Here is a 21984-nt window from a genome sequence, read left to right as displayed (position 1 = left end):
AGCAGCCCCCCGGCCCCAACATAGCTCCGCCTTTGATTGCACATGTATAAGAAGTCAATCTTTAAAAAAAATTGCGGGTCAAGAAGTCAGGCTGCAAGTGGGATCACCTGCGCCTCCCACATCATGCCACATATGTCCACATGATTATGTGGGATTAAGTGGGCTTTCCACTTAACACAAACAAGAGTTTGCGGCCGCCGCATGCCCACTTAAATCAACTCTCACCCTCAAAAAAAAACTTAAATCAACTCTCCTGTGTTAAACGCACGCCCACATGAGTTTGCACGTTTTTCTGTCCTGAGTTTGTATCCATGGCTACCAGCGAAATATCAGCAGCCGATTGCATCCTTGGCACATATGACAGCCGCCCCGCACTGTCCATGACGGTTGGCGGCGCTGGTGTCTGGCACGGCGGCGCACTGCAGGGGAGGTCTAGGACGGCGATAGCCGCCAGATCCGGGGCGGAGGGACTCGTTTAAGGCGGCGAAGGGTCCGGGACGGCGGCGGTCGCCAGATCCAGGGGAGAGGGACTCGTTCAAGGCGACGACGGAGCTTGAGGGCAGCAGCGCCGAAGAACTCGGGTGTGGTGGTTGTCCATGTCTATTGCTACTTTTCTATGAGGCAGACGAGGGCGGCCCTAGGGCGTCCATCAAAGAGACGGACGCCGGCGCTACGGTCGATGGACGAGGCAGACGACGGCGCTAGCTGGCCAAGGAGGAGATAGGCGGCGGCGTGCCCTATACCGTTGCTGCATAGCAACCGTCATGGAAGAATGGAGAAGAAGTTAATTCTAGGAGAATGAAGAAGAGGAGGTGGGTTAGAGGCGGCACCCGCGGGACAAATGATCAGTGTCTGGGGGGGGGGCAAATGCTAAAAATGTTCTAATCTAAGTCTCCCAAAAAAAATTTCTTTAGAAATTGGTCAAAGGCTGGGGGGCAGCGCCCCCCCGGCCTCAACATAGCTCCGCCTCTGATTGCACATGTATAAGAAGTCAATCTTTAAAAAAAATTGCGGGTCAAGAAGTCAGGCTGCAAGTGGGATCACCTGCGCCTCCCACATCATGCCACATATGTCCACATGATTATGTGGGGTTAAGTGGGCTTTCCACTTAACACAAACAAGAGCTTGCGGCCGCCGCATGCCCACTTAAATCAACTCTCACCCTTAAAAAAGACTTAAATCAACTCTCCTGTGTTAAACGCACGCCCACATGAGTTTGCACGTTTTTTTGTCCTGAGTTTGTATCCATGGCTTCCAGCGAAATATCAGCAGCCGATTGCATCCTTGGCACATATGACAGCCGCCCCGCATTGTCCATGACGGTTGGCGGTGCTGGTGTCTGGCACGGCGGCGCACTGCAGGGGAGGTCTAGGACGGCGATAGCCGCCAGATCCGGGGCGGAGGGACTCGTTTAAGGCGGCGAAGGGTAGGTCCGGGACGGCGGCGGTCGCCAGATCCAGGGCAGAGGGACTCGTTCAAGGCGGCGATGGAGCTTGAGGGCAGCAGCGTCGAAGAACTCGGGTGTGGTGGTTGTCCATGTCGGTTGCTACTTTTCTATGAGGCAGACGAGGGCGGCCCTAGGGCGTCCATCAAGGAGACGAACGCCGGTGCTATGGTCGATGGACGAGGCAGACGACGGCGCTAGCCGGCCAAGGAGGAGATAGGCAGCGGCGTGCCCTATACCGTTGTTGCATCGCAGCCGTCATGGAAGAACGGAGAAGAAGTTAATTCTAGGGGAATGAAGAAGAGGAGGTGGGTTAGAGGCGGCGCCCACGGGACAAATGATCAGTGTCTGGGGGGGGGGGCAAATGCTAAAAATGTTCTAATCTAAGTCTCCCAAAAAAAATTTCTTTAGAAATTGGTCAAAGGCTGGGGAGGGGGGGGGGCAGCGGCCCCCGGCCCCAACATAGCTCCGCCTCTGATTGCACATGTATAAGAAGTCAATCTTTAAAAAAAATGCGGGTCAAGAAGTCAGGCTGCAAGTGGGATCACCTGCGCCTCCTACATCATGCCACATATGTCCACATGATTATGTGGGATTAAGTGGGCTTTCCACTTAACACAAACAAGAGTTTGCGGCCGCCGCATGCCCACTTAAATCAACTCTCATCCTCAAAAAAAAACTTAAATCAACTCTCCTGTGTTAAACGCACGCCCACATGAGTTTGCACGTTTTTCTATCCTGAGTTTGTATTCATGGCTTCCAGCGAAATATCAGCAGCCGATTGCATTCTTGGCACATATGACAGCCGCCCCGCACTGTCCATGACGGTTGGCGGCACTGGTGTCTGGCACGGTGGCGCACTGCAGGGGAGGTCTAGGACGGCGATAGCCGCCAGATCCGGGGCGGAGGGACTCGTTTAAGGCGGCGAAGGGTAGGTCCGGGACGGCGGCGGCCGCCAGATCCGGGGCAGAGGGACTCGTTCAAGGCGGCGACGGAGCTTGAGGGCAGTAGCGCCGAAGAACTCGGGTGTGGTGGTTGTCCATGTCTGTTGCTACTTTTCTATGAGGCAGACGAGGGCGGCCCTAGGGCGTCCATCAAGGAGACGGACGCCGGCGCTACGGTCGATGGATGAGGCAGACGACGGCGCTAGCCGGCCAAGGAGGAGATAGGCGGCGGCGTGCCCTATACCGTTGCTGCATCGCAACCGTCATGGAAGAACGGAGAAGAAGTTGATTCTAGGGGAATGAAGAAGAGGAGGTGGGTTAGAGGCGGCGCACGCGGGACAACCCACTTATTTCACATACAAAAACGTAAATTACATGGGTGTCCACAAATGCAAATTATGTGGACTTTTAAGTGCGCACCGTGGGCAGCCCATGTCCAGTTGCAGCCTGAATAAGAAGCATAGTCATATTTGTCTTGCAAAACAATTTTATTTGATATATCTATATACTAATCTTATAGACATAAAATACCTGAAAATTATAGTCAAAATTATGCAAAAAGACCAGAAAAGTCAATCGGCGCCTTATATTTTCGGAAGAAGGGAGTATGTTATTATGCAATTGCAAGTTATCTGGAAAAGGAGGAGACTACTGAATGTTCATTGGGAGAAAGGAGTAACTGGAACCAATTTGGGTTTTTTTTTATGGGAACCAATTCATGTTTTTTTTGAATTATTTGGATTGCTTACCACATGTGTCATGTGGTAGGGAACCAATTCAGGTTCGTTGGATAGAAATGTCATTGGATTTGCTATGAAAATGTGTTTCACGTCAACACGGCACCCGTAGGGTATGGGTATGTTTAAAGCATGCCAAAATCCGCACCCGTCTCAATATTTTCTGCATAAATCCATACCCGTACCCACACCCCGGGTTTCAAATTGTTCCCATATCCGTACCCGCCGTGTACGGGTAATACCCGCGGGTTATATTTCAGCATGTTCAAAGTTGACCAAACAATTATCAAGACATTCAAATAATCCATTCATGCATCATACACATTCTTCAGTGGACCAAACCAATCATCAGCACATTCATGCATCATGGAAATTCAAAAAAATGTTAAATGTGGAGTGCAAAATTATTCACCAAATTGGACGCTTGTCATGCTTCATCATTTTCATTGGCGGAGCACATGCCCGGCTTGTAGTCACCGAAGCGCCCATGCATCTTCTCTAATGAAGGTGGTTGGAGGCGTGAGAAGGGAGGCGAAGAAGTATAATTTAACGTCCACGTCATCCCGTGAGAACCTGGAGGCACGAGGAGGGTCGCGTGCAGGAGAGAGGAGACCAATGACAACAAATCTACTTCGCAAGTTGTACTTAGCGTTTGGTAGCTTTGGTTTATTTTCTCAATCTAGTCAATGACACATGGGCCTACTTGACATGGTGTAGTAGTATACGGGTTTGCGGGTTCATGGGTATGGGTATTGCCTTCCCGTACCCATACCCGATTTACCCGATGGGTATAACTTTTTTTATTTAGAAACCCATGGGTATTTTTATTTCCCATACACTCACCCTAATAGGGGTTTTACCCGCCGGGTTTGCGAGTAGTGGGTACCCATTGCCATGTTGAGTTTCACTTTTTTTATTTAGTTTATTACTTGCATTATCATTGAAATGTGAGGTGTCAAAGTTACTAATTAGAGACTACTGCCAAATAAGAAAAAATCAACTATTCAAACAGAGGGATTATTATTTATATTTCCATGCAGAGTTCTTCACATACAGTATGTATCACTTAAATCACACTAACACCCTACTAGATATTGTCTCTTAGTCTCTTGCGCCGGCCACTGGATTAGCTCATCTGCGCTCTGCAGATAAGAAAGTTATTATGGGTAAATTTGATATATGCCACTAGAAAGTTTTAGGTTTTGAGAAATGCCCTAACTATTCTCATATTTTGAAAAATGCTAAGTTTTTTATACTTCTAGATATACCATTGCACACTGTTTCATACCATTATTAGAAAAGGCCCGTGCTAGGCACCGGCCGGCCGGCCTAAATTTGGACCGGTCGCCATGCGGCCCCACGATCTGCCTCGCAAAAAAAACAAGCTGTTAGATTAGATTATTATCTTTGTCCCCTCCACCTCCCGCACGCAAAGAAACAAAAAATAAAAATAAAAAAGTCAACTAAACCCTGTATCACGACATATCTCGCACGAGGGAAAAAAGTCCACCTCGCGCATCGCCGGTGACGTCCCCCTTCAATGAGCCCCCTTGGTCTTTGAGCTCCGATGAAGATGCCACCTGGGGTCGCCATGGCCGGTCACAGCAATCGCGATGCCCGGTCGTAGTAACAAGCATGCCCAGTTCCAGCAAAAACTTGCCACACCGAAAACGCCGCTCGTGTCCGCCAGGGAGATGTCGTGGCTGGACGTAGCAAAATGTCATACCGGTTGTAGCACCACCGATGCTGGTTGCGGCTAAAACTCAGGGCACCACCATATTCCCAGTAAAAAAACCTCGGCAACAAAAACATTGTAATCGTCCATGGCAGCAAAAAGATTGGTGCTTCCAGCGAGAACTGTCAATGGCTCCAGCAAAAGAAGCTCATCGCTGCTGGTCGTAGCAAAAAATTCTATACGGTACCCGTAAAAAAGAAATTTGTCAGTCCCAACAAAAACAACTTGACGGTCGTCAGGTTCCATCACAGATCAAAAGTGGTTGCAGCACCGCCGGCAAAATGATGCAGCTTCGCCAACACCGGATGCAGCTTTGCTGGCAACGGATGCCGCACCTCCCCCAGGCGGTTCCAACACTGTCGTCTATTGTTTGTAGCATCTCTCCCATGCCATCTCAGCACCTCAGCTGGGCGTCAGCCTGGACATAGCGAGCGGGCTTTTGGGCCCGCTCGTGGACCGACCAGGACCGGACCGATCGGTCCCGGCCCGCTAGAAAAACTGGCCGGTCCGAGCTGGCAATTTCGGCCCGAAAATTGACCGGTCCAGTCTGGTCTTAGCTCGGTCCGGCTCGGAGGACCGATGGCCCAGCCCAATTAGAGCTAATCAGGAGAGCCCATCGTGCGTGTGTGCCTAGCCCAATATAGATCGTGCGTGTGTGCGTGACCTAAACGCATCTCGCATCCCGTTCATGCGTGTGCCAGGACGCACCGCACCGCACCGCCGCCACTCCTTCCAGCATCCACCAGGACGCACCGCGCCGCCGCCGCTCCTTCCACCAGCGGACTGGACTAGCCACCAAGACGCGCCGCCGGCCGCCGTGCCTCTGCCTCGCGCCGCCGCTCCCTTGCGCGGCTGTTCCTCCCCTCTCCCCCGCGCGGCCGTGCCTCTTCGTCTCTCTCCCTCGCGCCGCCGTGCCGCCGCGCATCAGGTTCTTCTCCGTCTCCGGCCACCGTGCTGCTGCGCCGACTACCGCTCCGACAGCCTGGGCCTACATGGCAGTGACTGTACGTCGTCAGGACCGTGAGGACCGACGGTCCGCACCGAGCTTTGCACCTATGCACTGCTCGGTCCGGTCCGGACCGGACCGCCGGCGGCCGGTCCAAACGACGGCTCGGACCGGGACCGGACCGGCCCGGACCATGTCCACCCTGAGCTGGGCGGTTCCAGCACCTCCGTCCAACGGTTGCAGCATCCTCCTCCCCCATCCCCTCCCGCCCGGTGTTACTCGGCTTAAGCACCGGTGGCCGCCATTTCTAGCCTTGATGGTTGCAAAGCATCCGACCTCATCGAGGGGTGAAGGCGAGGAGATGGACGACCATGGCTTCCCCCGGGTTGCAAGCAGCCCATGGCCTCCCATTGCAACACCCCTCTCGGATCTGAAAACCAAAGGGAGGACGGGCTCGTAGTAGCTCACCGACAGCCGTAAGAGAAGAACATGCACGGCAGCCAGGGAGAGGAAGAAGAGGAGATCGACTCGATTTTCTGGAAGAGGGAGAGACAATAGAGATGTGGGAAGCAACACAGGACGACGTATGTGGGTCGATGGTACGAGCGGGTGCGTCCGACTTAACTTTCGGCTGGTCCGCCAAGTGGCAACTTCCCTATGAGACAATTAGGAGATACAAGGAGAAAAATGCCCCTGGCCAACATGAATGAGCTGCTCCCGATCAATTTTCTCCCGTCTCTTCCCATTTTTTCCTAGATGCTTCCTCCTGACGACCGCCCGCCGAGCTTCAATTCCTCCGAGTCACCGCCTCCCAGGTATAGTATTCCTGATAATTTCATGTCGTGCATCAGCTGCTACTGGCCGCTGCCTCCAAGGTCCAAGCTACTCACGACCGCCGCCTATGGTAACTCGGTCGACCATCATCTCTTGGCTGCCCCATGCCGGTTACATTTGTTGCAGGGTTTGCGCAGACGTTTTGAAACCGGAGCCCCCCATCGGCGTTGCCACTCAGCCACCACGTCATCTGTGTTGCGGTCGTCTTCCATGGCTCCTTCCGGTGCGAGTACGAATTTCCTCAGGCTCACACGGATGCAAGGACCTTGTCCCTGCCACCAGCACCCTCTCCCATGGGTTGTGCTAGTCGAATTCGGCTGTCTCCTTTGACTCCGGTTGTCGTTCGTCGTGTGTCATTCTCTTCATGGGCAACCACGTGTCCAATTTATCTCGTCCACGCACTCCCCTCGACGTCGCCCTCTTTTTCACGTGCTGATTTGTCGCTTCCAACAACCGCCATGCTCGCCCATCGTTTCCTGGCGTCGGTTACCATCAGCGATCATCTTACGATGGTGGCGTCCGGAAGGAGGAGGGGACACAATGGCGAAGAGAAGGAAATTAGAAGGGGCATCGGCGTCCTAGGGCAAAAATGGAGGTGTCAGCGGTCGATAGAAATGTTAGATTTTTGGAAGAAAAGAAAATACACCTTATATTAAAAAGGAGGGAGTATTATCTTAAGCATAGGTGCACCAAAAGAAAACTTAACCTTTTCTTTATCTTTCTCGAAGCTATTGCCCGCTTTATAGATAAAGCAAAATTTTCCTTTATCTTTAATACAAGAACTTTATTTATTTATTTTTGCTCTTTACTGAATGATAACAGGTTCCAGGTTTCTCCATCTTTTCCTAAAAAAATGTGTTTACGGGCCCCTAGTAGGAAGACACGACTCCATACCCAAGTTGCAACTACAAGACTTTAAGGATGATATACCTATTAGAGATATGAGAGACTATCATTTTGGCGTCACTGGTTTGCCGAGACACGAGGCATTGCCTAGGCATGTTGCTTTCAAAGGCGACAATGGCAAATACCTCGGCACGACTCATGTCATGGCAACCATCTGGGAAAAAGTTGGGAAGGTTTTGGATGGATTTGGCCTGCTGGAAAAGCTCTTACATGAGAAACCTGCCGAAGATGCATTGAGAAATGAATTCGGACATCTACATCTGCAATTTCACACAGAAGATAAGGGAGATGCAGGTGTGATTTTCACTACTTTTACCCGTGATGATGGGACCGTCCGCATATTATCCAACCTGAATGGGTTTTGGAAGCGCGGCTCAGACTCAGATGATTGGGTTTCAGTTGCGCACATAAAAGACCCCCTCCGCGACAACGACCCTGATACATTATTTGAGGTGGTCACCGGAGATGGCTTCATTGCACTCCGGAATCTGGGCAACAAGAAATTCTGCAAAAGGTTAGACGCAGACGGGGTGTCACTCAGATTGCCTCAGTGCTTCCGACGAGAACATATCCCAATGCGCAAGGTTGATGGTGGAAGAGCCAGTTGAGAAATGTGAGATCTATGATGAGAAGTACCACCTGGAGGAAGCAAGGATTTACAACAAGCAGATTATAAACGTGGCCACTGATTACAGCACCAACGACACCGGCAAAGAGATGAAAGCCAAGTTTTCCTTCGTCAAGAAAATTGAAGTGGCCAGTAAGTGGGAAACCAGCGCTTCATCCAAGCAAGGAACCGATGCCAAGATAAGCTTCGGCACCGGCGGGGAGAAACCGCCGATAATCGTAGGCGGAGAAGTCACATTCTCCTATGAGTCCTCTTCGTCGCATGCCAAGGGAACATCTGAAACCAACACGGAGGAGACAACGGTCACGCAGCAAAGCTGGTCGGATGCGAGCTTTCTGTGATGTGCCTATTCATACAAGAAGAGGGTACGCCTGACCACCGGAAAAGAAGTTACCAGCACCCACCATGATGGCATCTATACCGTGGCCAACAACTACAACTTCGGCATCGTTTTCACCGATAACAAAGAAGAGGTCGATCGAGAGGTTAGAGGCTCGGTACTTTTCAACCGGGCCTTAGTTATGCTTTCTACTCTGTTGGGTTTCCTTTCTTTCACGTATGTTGTCTGAATAATCCTGATGTTTAGCGTCAGGCTAGCTGCACGTACGTAGTGGTGGAGTACTCCGTAGCAGCGTGCATGTCATGTTTGCTTGTTCTATCTATCGGGTCTACCACGTCACCATGTTAGACGTGATCCGCGGGTCGCACATGTAATGTAATGTAATGTAATGTAAGCCTGAGACGTGCGGGTTCACGTCGAGGCGTTGTCTTTCCATTGTGCTGTGTCAGTTACCCAGCCTCCAGCTTCGGGTCGTGGGATGGCGCGATCAGATCGAGCTGTGAGCGTTGAGGGTTCTTATGTGCTATTGTAATGGTGAGCTTTGCTCCCGAGAATAAAAGTAAAGATACAAGAGAAGCCGCAGCAAGTGCGCGGCACAAAAACTTGTGTTCGTGTGCGTGTTTGTGTGTTGTGCAGACCAGTGTGTTCACGACTCGTGAGGATGGCAGGATCTACGATTTCAGTTCCACCTCGGTGAAGCAAAGGAGGAGATCATGAATCACTAGCTCAGCGATCGATGAACAGCTGACAACAAAAAAGAACTCAGTGATGAAAGTCAGATGTTCATTCGTCAGGAGAACGCATGCGGACAGTCATCCATGGTCTTGTGGTTGAAAACGGGCTCAGAGTGTGATCACAGATAATTATTCAACTCACAACAGATGGCATGGAGACGTTGACAGTGAATCTAGATCTTGCTCACGAATTGTTTGAAATCATAGGAAAAAATTAAAGAATCTAGATCTTGCTCACGAATGGTTTGAAGTCATAGGGAAAAAATAGAAAAAAAAAGAGACCGGATTAGGGATCGGGGGGTATTGAACCCGACGTGAATCGAACACGCAACCTTCTGATCTGGAGTCAGACGCGCTACCATTGCGCCACGGATCCGGGTGTGATATGCACGAGCAATAATTTTCTCTTCTCCTTTGCTAGTTGTAGCTGAAGATCAATTATTTTGGCCCACTGTCTTCATGGTCATCTGACTTGCAGAAGTTCCGCAGCAGTATCTTCCGATCCATGGAAACTCTACATGAATTAGCACGATTGCTTGCACTATCTATGATCTCTTTCATATATCACATGTAACATCTCTTGAAGCCAGTGAACATTGTCGTAGTTTCCAGTCATTCTTGTGCAAGTAAACCTTGATCCTACCGTTTTCGCCTTTTCGGCGAGAAATATTCCTGAGATTTCCACACAGCCATCTACATCTATAAAAATGGTTGAAATTCAATCAACAAATCATATGGGTGAGATGATGCGTTCCCCCCTAGGATATCAATCACTTGGTACAAGCAGCAACTCAACACATTCTACTGTCAAGTAGGGGAGAGCAGATCGGCTGCCCCTATAAAGAAGAAAGAACTTTGGCTCGCTTGACGCGGCTGTTTCTGATTTGCTTTCGGAACCTGATTTTTTGTTGGCTTGCAGAGTTTGAATTCTGCGGAGGTGCCAAATGCTTCCAAATTAAGCATCAGGGATTATTGGATCAACTTTTAATTCAGGACAAAACGATGGCCTGCTTATTCAGTCGTTGGAGCAACCTCTCGACAAGCAATTATAAGTGAGATTTGCATGGTTCTGTATGGAACTATGGATTATAAGAGAGGTTTGGACTTTGCAGAGCCCTGTTTCTATGTTGGCAGCAAACAATTGAGACCCTCGTTTATTTCCCCTTGAGATTTAGGGCTTCCCGAGTACTCCCTCCGTCCGGAAATACTTGTCGAAGAAATGCATAAAAATGGATGTATCTAAAACTAAAATATGTCTAGATACATCCATTCCTTCGACAAGTATTTCCGGACGGAGGGAGTATTACGTAAGTATTGCGGTGGGGGATGGAAATACGGGACCATTTTCTGCTTTTGTTTTGGCTGGAAAAGAGATGCGGGAGAAGGAAAAAATACGTATCCGTCGGATGAAGAATGGGTGAAGGGGAGCATGGATGATTGTATGGGAGGGGAGCACGCAAGCTGTAGTTTTGCAAGGTGTGCTCCACCCGTGCTCCCCTTTCATCCATTCTTCATGCGATGGCTACGTCCCTTTACACGAGTTTTGCAAGGTGTAGTTTCTATTTCGTTTCGATGTGCTACCCTTACAAAGTATGTTGGGGACAGCACCGACAGGCTACATCCGCTGCGATTCCTATGGATCTCGTTGATCAATAAAGCAACGTACTTACCCCCACAAAAAAGAACACAACATGCACACTTACTTTTTTTTACCCTTTTTCTTTTTGTAACACTATTGTTTTCTCACAATCCGCGGCGATTCATGAAAATTATTGTATTCATTGGTAAATTATGATAATTATTTTATTTTGCTTCACACATTTGTTCACTCAATCTTAAAAAAGTGTTCATGTACTTCAAATAAATGTTCTTGAAACTTTTTAAACTATTTCATGCATTCGAAAATAAGTTCATGAAAAATAAATTTCCACACTTTTTTAATAAAATGTTCATGGCATTTTAAAAACAATAGTGAATTTTAATAAATCATGACATCCTAAAACAATTATACCATTTAAAAATATTCGTACGTTTAAAAAATTGGTCATGACATTTTTGCGCAAATTTTCAAAAAATATCATACCATATAAAAATGTTTGTACCATTCTAAAAATTTTGTTGATGACACTTAAAAATGTTCATGAAAGTTGAAAAATAATTAGGGGATATAAAAAGCACCCATACACTGAAATCGGACTTATTAAAAAGTCCATGAATAAAAATGAAAAGAAGAAGAAAGAAAAAGTGAAAAAACAACAACCAAAAAACAGGGAAAATATTGAAACAAATAAAGAGAATAAAAAACTATAAAAAGGACACAAGAAAAAACATGTAACAAGAGGCCGAAACAAAACTAAAAATCCGATAAGAGAACAGAAATATCAAAAAAAAAGGATGGAAGATTCCTAAAACTAGGCTCATCTACCATTGCCGTTGGAAATGCCTGACGGGTTGTATATATTAGCATTTTTTATTAATTTAATCCATATAAAAACCATGATAACATCACTATTGCTCGTAGCACGTTCGTTAATGATTCACATGCATATGTCCAAGTTCATCTCGCTCATTCACGATTTGACGACTCTCTACCATGGAATTTCCCTCATCAGCTCCCACCACCCGCCTCGCCAATGAGCGTGTTTGTAGCATGCTGCGAGGCGCACGGGGTGCTCGCCTATAGTGATTGTTAAATGGGTTGGGCCCAAGTTCACACTCGCCTAGCGCTCGTCTCTAGACGAACCAGCATACACCACAGCGCACGCACGTAGTTTTTTATTTTATTTTATTTTTATTTTCCCACCTATAGTTTTTATTTACTAGTAAGTTACACGTGCCTTGCACGTGGGAGTGAGGTGTGACCCAATATCGACACAATATACGTGGGAGTGAAGTGTGACCCAATATCAACACGCAACATTATAATAGACAAATATATACATTTGGAGTCCCGCACAAATGAAATATAAGTTGTAGGTTTAAGTCTCATCACCCATCACATTCAAAATCAAATTATAAGTACATAATATTTGATGAATGTGGTATATACTACACAAAAGTCACGTGAAACATATAAGAATAGTTGGGTGCTCCATCTGCAAATAAAATTGGATTTCGGGAAGATGTTGCATTAGCTTTGAACATAAAAACTAAAGTAAAAAAAAAATCTATGTCAAGTCTTTTGGAAGAAAAAAAACTTGGGAGAACTAAAGTATGGAAGAGTCTAGATCAAATGAGAAGTGTATGTGTTATGTGCATATATTGTACAACGTAAAAAAATAGAATAATCATGAATGTCCGTTCTTTTGTCAGAGGAAAACATGAAGAATTACAGTCTGGAAGAATCTAGAACAAAGAAGAAGTGTCCTGGAATCTTCTGGATAAGTACACGTGGCAGAATCCAATATGGTGGAGAGAATATCCAAGGGTCAAGACTACTCGTATTTACCACCTCCCAACTGTTGGATCGGCTTCATCGAACAGCCGATATTCAAAGTTATTCATACACTATATAATAGTATAGAGGTATAGATTTGTCTTCTCTATCCATATATATTATTGGATTTTTTGGGTAAATATGCTAATTATGTTATGTAATTCAGAATATTGTCCATGTAATTTTAAAAATTGTTCATATCTAAAACAAATGTTGTTGAATTTTTTTTAAATGTTTCATGCATTCAATAAATGCTCAAGAAAAAATAATTCTTCGCACATTTGTAATAAATTGTTTGTGGAATTTTACAAAAAAAATGAAAAAAAATGATGACACTCAAAACAAATGTTCTACCATTTAACAAAAAAGTTTACATGCTTAAAAACAGTTCATGAAAAGGTTCACACACTTAAAATAAATGTGGCAACGATGACATGAAGCAGGTTCAGTGGTCTCCCACGGCGCTAACATGTGCATAGTTCTCCATTTTTAGCCAAAACCAATGAGGGGGGATGGTCCACAGGGCACATCCAGTTTGGGCTCGGGCTGTACTTTGGCTCTAGTGTTTTTTACGGTCTTTATTGTTTTAAACAAAAACACTTTTTACAAAAATGTCAACAAAAAAATTATAGTTATACGTTGTGAAAGTGTGTGGACATTTTATAAAATCATGAACTCTCTTTCAAAAATCATCATGTATTTATAAAATGTTAACGGTGTGTGAAAAAATTCAATGTGTATAAAAAAGTTCATCATGTATTGAAAAGAGTTCTCCTTGTATCTAAAAAATGGTCATCATGTTTTTAAAATATTCAACATGTATTAAAAAGCATTCTCATGTTTACTGAAAATGTTTACATTGTATTTGAAAATGTTTATGTACAATATTTTGGTTCATTAGTAAAAACAGGCAAAAATAAAAATAAATTGATAAAAAGGAAAGAAAACATAAAAAATCAATTAATAAACCAAAAAAGCTGATTAGAATCAATAGAGGATAGACTGAGAAAAACCAAAAGTGGAAAACAACGGCCACAAAAGAAAAATCAGTTGAAATTGGCGAAACCGGAACATACAGATCATGTGTGTTTCGGCGACTTTTTTCTTCCTTGATAAAGGCATCGAAAGGCATCGTAAATCTTATTAATATCAAGGAAAACAAAAACTAGTACAATGTAAAGACAACTCCATGTAGAACGACCAATAAAAAAGAAATTACATCAAAAATTATACTAACCTTCTTCTTCCTTGATTGTACGGTGTCCGACAGAGACTAAAAATAGCAGTAAACTAATAGTAAAGGACATGGACACCTACAAATGCTCTCACCATACCAGGCTTTGAAGACAGCAATAGCCACTCGACCCTTGAGTCGAGATTTATAAACCACTGAAGCAACATCGGTTGGAGCATCACCCACGCAGTTCAGAGGGTTGGAGACTGGACCATGTCACAGAACAACATTGAAGAAGATGTCAAAATCACCGCACCAATAGCCAACCATAACTCTCCTCGAAAGACACACCAACTGCGAGTATCCAAAAGGAACCAACCGATCCGAGGACACAAACTATCATAGGCCCTTTGTCAACGCCGGATCAGACATCGTTGAGTTAGGGAGAGACCGAAGAAATTTTATTCCAACATGTCATGCCACCAACAACTCGTCGATGTTGCCAGGGAAAAAAATTAAGGACAAGAAAATGGGACAGGTGAGCCCCACTCCTCTTGATGCTGACGAGGCCACCAGACAAGGAAGAGAAGGGGGGGTTGAGGCGCCGATGTGTAGGAAGCCATGGCGGAAACGGCTAGGATTGGCGAAGTTGATAGTTGGTGATGACCAGGAGTAACTATTCGAAGCAATGAGCATCGGATAGGATTTTGCCGATGAATTCTTGTGAAGTTCAACGTCTTGGTGAAGGTTGTGTGGCGGCAACAATACCCTTTAGTAGGAATGATTTCTCCCATGTTTGATCCCTGTCCTGGTGGTGTTCCCAGCGTCGTTGGAGGGTGCATGTGAAGGTGTGTCTTCGTTCGATTTCCCGGGATTCGGTCGGTGTTGATCTTCGGTGGATCTGTTATGGATCCAGTCTTCGTTTATGTGTTTACATATTGATCTTTTCAATATGTGACTCACTTCATCGACGATGGTTCCTACTCTATTTCGCTGGCCTTTGAGGCCTTACCACGATGACTTTCCAATTACTTCTACAACAAAGTTCCCAGCTCCAGTAATGGAAGAGCGATGATGGTGGCGCGCCTTCAACCCGTTCCAGTACTTTTAGTCATCGCTAGATGGTTCATGAACCTGGTTGTAAAAATAAATATAGTTGGTGTTCTCTCTACTACCATGATTGATTATAAATGGATTGAAAGTTTCTTCAAAAACAAAAATAGAATTTCCCCGAAGAATGACAATGGGAAGAAACGAAGAAGACAACGAGTTAAACTGGGCCAAAAGTAAATCATTTTGGCCCATTATTCAGCATGGCTTTGCATTTTTCGCAGTGTGGATTGGCCCATTTCTCTTGCTGCTGCTCCTCTTGGGGAGGCTCCGTGTCGTCTCGTACTGCTAAGCAAACCCCTCTTCCCGTCTCTCCCCACCCGCCGCCGCCGCCATGGACGCCGGCGACCCCTCCACCTCGCTCGCCGTCACGGCCGCAGACGCGCCCCAGAGCAGCGCCAAGAAGAAGCCGGCCCCCAAGCGCTTCATCCACACCCCGATCCCGGCCTCCATCCTCAACGACCCCACCCTCGCCGCCGCGGCCACCTCGCTCCTCCCGGCGGCCTACAACTTCGAGCTCCACAAGACGGCGCACCGCATCCGCTCCTCGGGCGCGCGCCGCGCCGCGCTGCAGCTCCCCGAGGGCCTGCTCCTCTTCTCGCTGCCCCTCTCCCACCTCCTCGGCCCCTTCCTCGCCGAGGACCCCTCCAACGACGTCCTCATCCTCGCCGACCCCACCTACGGCGCCTGCTGCCTCGGCGACCGCCCCGCCAAGGCCCTCGCCGCCGACCTCCTCGTCCACTACGGCCACTCCTGCCTCGTCCCCGTCACCTCCTCGCTCCTCCCCGTGCTCTACGTCTTCGTCGAGATCCGCGTCGACGCGCTCCGCCTCGCGGCCGCCGTCCGGGGCGCCTTCCCGGACCCCGCCGCCGCGCCCCGCCTCGCCCTCGCCGGCACCGTGCAGTTCATCGCCGCGGTGCACGCCGCGCGCGAGATGCTCACGCGGGACGGGTACCGCGATATCGTCGTGCCGCAGGCCAAGCCGCTCTCCGCCGGTGAGATCCTCGGGTGCACGGCGCCCACGCTGAAGAAGGCGGAGGGGGTGGGCGTGGTGGTGTTCGTCGCCGACGGCAGGTTCCACCTCGAGGCCTTCATGATTGCCAACCCTGCGGTGAAGGCCTACCGGTTCGATCCCTTTCTTGGCGTGCTTGTGCTGGAGGAGTATGACCATGTTGGGATGAAGCAGGCGAGGAAGGAGGCGGTGCTGGCGGCGAGGAAGGCCAAGAGCTGGGGGGTTGTGCTCGGCACGCTGGGCCGGCAGGGGAGTTTAAAGGTCCTTGACCGGGTGGTGGAGCATCTGGAGGAGAAAGGTTTGGACCACACGGTGGTGCTCATGTCGGAGCTCTCCCCGACGAGGATGGAGCTATTCGGGGATTCTGTGGATGCATGGGTGCAGATTGCATGTCCTCGGCTGTCGATCGATTGGGGGGAGGGGTTCAAGAGGCCGGTGCTGACCACATTTGAGTTTGATGTTGCACTGGGGTATGTTCCTGGGTGGTGGGAGAAGGGGAGTAGGCAAAATGGCGGCGGTGGAGGTGGCAGTGGGTGCTGTTCTGGATCAGGAACTTGCGGGAATGGTGATTGTAGTAGTGGTGATTGTGGTGGAGATGATTTTGGAGGGGAATACCCGATGGATTACTATTCGCAGGACGGGGGTGATTGGAATGGCTGCTACATGAAGAAGAAGCCCTCCACTGGCGAGAGAAAGCCACGAGTTCGAATCGGTAATTACAAGAAAAAATCATAGTAGCTTACATACAATTCGGTTCTGTTCTTTCCTTGCACATTATGACACCGATTCCTTGTATTATTAACACGCGTCTTGCATTTAGCGTTTGTCAGTTTCAGTGACATTTCCATAGGTTTAAGTAACCACTTTAAATTGACAAGCTATGAATAGATATACATCTTGCCATAGAGCGGATTTTTGCATGGTAATTTAAGTGAATTGTAGTGTTCTTTTGCATAAAGGCGTAAGTGAAATGAGAAAGGAATATTTCAAGAAAACCTAGGTTCTCTGAATTGTCCTCATACACTAGCAGCATACTGTAAGTCTCTAAAGTTTTCTCTTGATGTTATTGTTTAGCATAGTCGGTATAGAGAGAAATAGGAATGTTGGTTAGTTTCTGAAAAGGATTGGAGGGGAATGAGGATTTTGACTTACAATGGATTTAACACCCCTCAATCCTCACCAAACCGAACAAGGCCTCATGTGCATAACTGTGTGGTTTGTTTATGAATCCATGTTTGAGAATTACTCCCTCCGTTCCAAAATAGATGACTCAACTTTGTATTAAGTTAGTACAAAGTTGATTCATCTATTTTGGAACGGAGGGAGTAAGATTCTATCCTAAGTATTGTGTGTACTTTCTTAGGGTGAAGGGGAGTAATATTTGCAACTATACACATCTTGCATGAATTGGTCTGGCGCAATTTTGCTCACTGGTTTGTTCATCAACAAAATCCTGCATGATCATTCGTGTTGACACAAAATTTCTACTATGTGTTATATTGGTTTTGTGGTCATTTATATTCATCACCACTTCTAATTATCAGGCAGTAGTGTCCAAGTCAAGGAGAAGCAATGAAATGAGCCATCGCTGAGGTTAGGGAAGCCGGCCGAGATATCAACAACCTTCATGGCTCCAGAATTTTTGACACCAGACTTCAATCTTGGCATCGTCATTCTTCACGCAATGCAACAAAATACTGAGCTCATTTATCATCAAACCAGCCAATGTACGATTTTGTTCGCCGCTGTGGTGCCGTAGCTGTATACTGGGATGTAATGTATATTTATTTTCCCTGCATCATACTGTAAACTTGTGTATCGTTCGCTGTTGAATCTTTCCCCAAATGTGAAGTCTGCTTTGGCTCAGATTATCAGACTATAAAGCTTGATACTGCAAAAATCTTTGCATTTTCACCTTTCATACTGATCGCTAAGCATCAGAATACTATATGCTCCTCTCTATCAATCAAGCCAGCGTACGATTTGTTCATTGCTGGCTCTATACTGACCATTAAGATGTCTGTGGGTTTATTTTTTCCTGTGCCATACTGTATGCCTATGTGTTGCTGCACTGGCCGAATCTTCACCAAAATGTTAGGTCTGACTTTGCTCAATTATTTAGTTTGATATATTGCGGATTTTTCAAGTCCATATTTGGATTATTATCTCCCAGAAACATAGATTTGCTTTCTTTTTCAGTTGTTTTAGAACACAACTCTTAATAAATAGGCATAATCGCAGCACATATTTGCAAAGCCAACCTAAAATGCAGCGCATATTTGCAGAGCCAATAGGGATGGGAGTCAAGTAAAACATACAGCAGTAACGATCCCAACCAGACATATTATTATAGCAGCGGTTCGTGTTCAAGAGTTTCTAGGCCAAGCGGGGGCCAAACGAGTTCTACAGTCCCAGGGCAGAGGATAGATCTGCATTACAATTTCACACGACGCAAACTGCTCGGCTTCACATAGCAGGTCCTCAGTGCTCCATGGCCAGCACGCACCGCAGGCAGCCGCCTTCGTGCAGCAGGTCGAACGCCTTGTTGATGTCGGTAAGGTTCATGTTGTGGGTGATGTACTCGTCCACCTTGATTTCCTGTGGATGTGAATGATATGTGGTCAGGTTTTGCTTCAGATGAAAAAAAAAACTCCTCTTAACTTGCGGATTATTTCTGTTCGAGAGAGAGCGTGATTGATACCTTGTTCATGTACTTCTCAACAAGCCATGGAACCTGGCTCCGACTCTTGAACCCGCCGAAAGCTGTTCCCTTCCAGACACGGCCAGTGACGAGCTGGAATGGCCGTGTGGCAATCTCCTGGCCAGACGCAGCTACGCCAACGACAACAGAGGTACCCCAGCCCTACAGTTAAGAAAAAAATCAGTCAAGGCAATATATTGTACTTTGGGGGTGCTGAAAATCATGAAAAGGATCCCTAAGAGAGAATTTTGAAACAGTAAGAAACATATTTCCATATAAAAACAGGTATGTAACATATTACAACGCATTTAAACTCTTTTTCCTTTCGGCTCAAACATCTTTCATTTATTTAGAAACAAATATTCGATGATGGATTAAGTCAGGAGTCTAAACTGGCCTGGGTAAGGTATCCTCCGAAGAGTTGTGGGTAATATGTGAGATGAGTCCACAAAGTTCATGAACATGCCATGTACATAAGCTGCAACTCCAGCTTACCTTGTGGCAGCATTCGAGTGCAGCCCTCATGATAGAAACATTTCCGATGCACTCAAAACTGTAATCCACACCACCATCTGTAAGGTCAACTAGAACCTGCTGGATTGGTTTGTCATGGTCTTTTGGGTTCACAAACTCTGTGACTCCAAAGTTCTTAGCTGCAAAAGGCAAGTAAAGAAGACAGAATTACAAATACAAACTCCATTGCCAAATATTAAAAAGTAGCATCCAGTTTGCAATGTGATCCAGTAATAAAGGGCAATGTGATCAATATTAACAAGTACAGCACATCAAGTTTGCAAGGATACATTTGTAATACATACTAGCATATTACCACGAGAGAACAAAAGGAGACTCATGGTATATAGATCTGAATGAGCCTAGAAACCAATGTGATTCGTTAAGGAGCCCTATGCACTGAAGAAAGGCATTAAAAAGTCTAGGAAACTTCTGGTTTATATTAACTGAATTCTAGAGATTATATGTGGGATTTAACCCAAGCAACAACTATATTAAAGATTTCCGTTCCACACACTAGCCGCAGGAGAACAGTTTCAGTTTCTATTCAAAGCAAGCAGAAGTTTTAAAAAGGCTTCCACAAACAGCACGCACAGCACAAGAAACTTCCGTCTTCTGGCAGACACGAATCCGAGTTACTCTCTTTCAGCAGTTGAACAAAAAGATTATGCAGCTTAGAGGAATATTAACATACTATTAGTAGTTTCTAAGCTTTCAGGGGGGTCGGAATTTACAATGAAGAGAAGGACAGGAACTATAATCATACCAACATCAAACTTCTTGGTATCAATGTCAATGCCAATAATCCGAGAAGCACCAGCTGATTTTGCCCCCTCAGCAACCTAAAAATGAAAGTTCAGGTGTCAAAATTTCTTGGTATCAATGAAGTATATAAGTATATCCAGATATATTTTACTTACTGCAAGCCCAACTGTGCCAAGCCCAAAAACAGCAACAACGGAACCTGCTTCAACCTTTGCAGTATTCCATACTGCTCCAAGGCCTACATGATTGTAATTTGTAAGATATAAAGTAACTGAGACAAAATGTTTTTGGAAATTATCTAGAGGATAGTCATGAGAATGTCAAGGTGCTACACATATTGTTGCCAGCGACAACAGGTGTAAACTACAGTATGGAATCATGTATCGACTCTCAGAAAAAAGTTTACCAATAAAAGAGTAGGAACCTTGCAGCATCATGACACAAATGATGCTCTCTAAATTATGGGTAACCCCACAGTCTTAAGCTTTGTTATCAGATAAAGGCGCCCTAAATGAAGAGTGATTTCAGCAAAAGGAACAGAACAGAGAAACAACCCACTTGATGCTAACTGTTGCACTAGAAATGTAAATAAGCAAATCACTGGAACAATATAGCAACAGAGATTATCAAACAAATCAATGAGCATTTCACGCAAAATTTGTTTAAAAGCATGTGAAATTACAGAAAAATCTTGTGTGACAGCCAAACTAGACTGCTGATGAATAAAACATCAGATCTGTACAAGGAAATTGCGGTGAGAGCCTACCAGTAGAAACACCGCAGCCGAGCAGGCAGACCTTATCCAGGGGCGCCTGTGGGTTGATCTTGGCAACACTGACGTCATGCACAACAGTGTACTGACTGAACGTCGACGTCCCCATGAAATGGTAGATGGGTTTCCCGTTCACCGAGAAGCGGCTCTGGCGGTCGCTCATCATGACCCCCACCCCTGTGGCGGCGCGAACTTTGCCGCAGAGGTTGGTCTTCCCGCTGTTGCACATCTTGCAGTCCCTGCATTCCGCCTGGTAGCAAGGAATGACATGGTCCCCAGGCTGCACGTCGGTCACCCCTTCGCCGACACTCTCAACGATTCTATCAGCAGCAACAGAAGTAAACTTATCAGCGCACAGTTATCTTGGGTATGGATGATAATTCATGAAACCGGACAGATTTTATAGGCTTACCCAGCAGCCTCGTGACCGAGAATGCAAGGAAAGAGGCCCTCGGGATCCTGCATATATAGCAAATTAATAAAATCCTTTCATGAACATGACCACGAATTCTAGTAAATCTCCACAGCATGCAGTAGGCTCTCAAGTTCCTAGAAACATTTTCTTCTGTACAGCAGGTCAAGTCACCCTACAGCCATTCCCGCGCGATGAGGAACGACCCATACAATGCTACATAGAAGTCCATTAGTTAACCCCCAATTGTTCAGTCAACGCGACCAGTCATCGTAATAATCTAGAAGAAGAAGAAAAGAAGCAGCAGCCTCAGTTGTCTCAGTCTAAACTTCTGAAGACGCTACACAAGCGTGCGACGCAGTGGAATAATACTACTGACGGGCGGAAAAATCCAAGTTCCAGCACCGGATAAGTCGCTGGGGTTGTGGGGGGCGGCGGTGACTACCAGCAGTGCCGAAACCTAGATTCGAGGGGCGAGAAAGAGGGAGGGAGAGACCTTGCCGCTCCAGGTGTAGTAGTCGGTGTGGCAGAGCGCGGTGGAGAGGATCTTGATGCGGACCTCGCCGGCCTGCGGCGGCGCCACCTGCACGTCCTCGACCACCAGCGGCTTGTTCGCCTCGTACGCCACCGCCGCTGCGCGCAGCAGACCACGAAACCCCAGATCAGACCAAACGACCGTACCGGAATTCAAGATACACTCCATGCACAGCAGCCGGCGCGGATGGGAGGGGGGTTACCTTTGCAGGTGATGACCTGGCCCTGGGTGGAGGACGCCATTGCCGATCGCTTCCGCTGTGCTGGGATGGGCAGCGGAGGAGGGGTGGGGTGGGGTGGGGGTTGT

At 46.8% G+C, this 21984-nt stretch overlaps 3 protein-coding genes and 1 non-coding gene across 4 annotated transcripts in view; 2 read left to right on the top strand and 2 right to left on the bottom strand.

The window, feature by feature from the left end:
- Positions 1-9116, top strand: part of LOC119324968 — a 10418-nt gene extending 1302 nt beyond the window's left edge. Inside the window, exon 2 of the mRNA XM_037598727.1 lies at positions 7463-9116. Coding sequence (XP_037454624.1) covers positions 7463-8154 — 692 coding nt within the window. The 3' untranslated portion in view covers positions 8155-9116. The remainder of the gene's footprint in view (positions 1-7462) is intronic.
- Positions 9117-9552: 436 nt separating this feature from the next.
- Positions 9553-9624, bottom strand: TRNAW-CCA. Its single transcript has one exon. It is a non-coding gene; the product is annotated as a tRNA-Trp (tRNA).
- Positions 9625-15267: 5643 nt separating this feature from the next.
- LOC119325255 (2-(3-amino-3-carboxypropyl)histidine synthase subunit 1-like) lies at positions 15268-17901 on the top strand. The gene is made up of 2 exons (XM_037598996.1): positions 15268-16692; positions 17525-17901. Exons 1-2 carry the CDS (start codon positions 15303-15305, stop codon positions 17554-17556), a joined length of 1422 nt encoding a protein of 473 aa, XP_037454893.1. The 5' UTR covers positions 15268-15302; the 3' UTR covers positions 17557-17901.
- Positions 17902-18295: 394 nt separating this feature from the next.
- LOC119324350 (alcohol dehydrogenase class-3) lies at positions 18296-21978 on the bottom strand. Its single transcript, XM_037598137.1, has 9 exons — positions 21881-21978; positions 21640-21776; positions 21144-21190; positions 20726-21051; positions 20115-20197; positions 19961-20036; positions 19177-19334; positions 18682-18843; positions 18296-18578 (listed from the first exon to the last, which is right to left on the bottom strand). The coding sequence occupies exons 1-9, from the start codon at positions 21918-21920 to the stop codon at positions 18462-18464; spliced, it is 1146 nt and encodes a 381-aa protein (XP_037454034.1). The 5' UTR covers positions 21921-21978; the 3' UTR covers positions 18296-18461.
- Between the last annotated feature and the right edge of the window lie 6 nt (positions 21979-21984).

This window comes from Triticum dicoccoides, chromosome 6B (assembly GCF_002162155.2).
Source record: "Triticum dicoccoides isolate Atlit2015 ecotype Zavitan chromosome 6B, WEW_v2.0, whole genome shotgun sequence".
In the NCBI taxonomy this organism is placed as follows: domain Eukaryota; kingdom Viridiplantae; phylum Streptophyta; class Magnoliopsida; order Poales; family Poaceae; genus Triticum; species Triticum dicoccoides.
The sequence above is the reverse complement of the archived record's forward strand: the minus strand, read 5'-3'. Positions and strand labels throughout refer to the sequence as shown.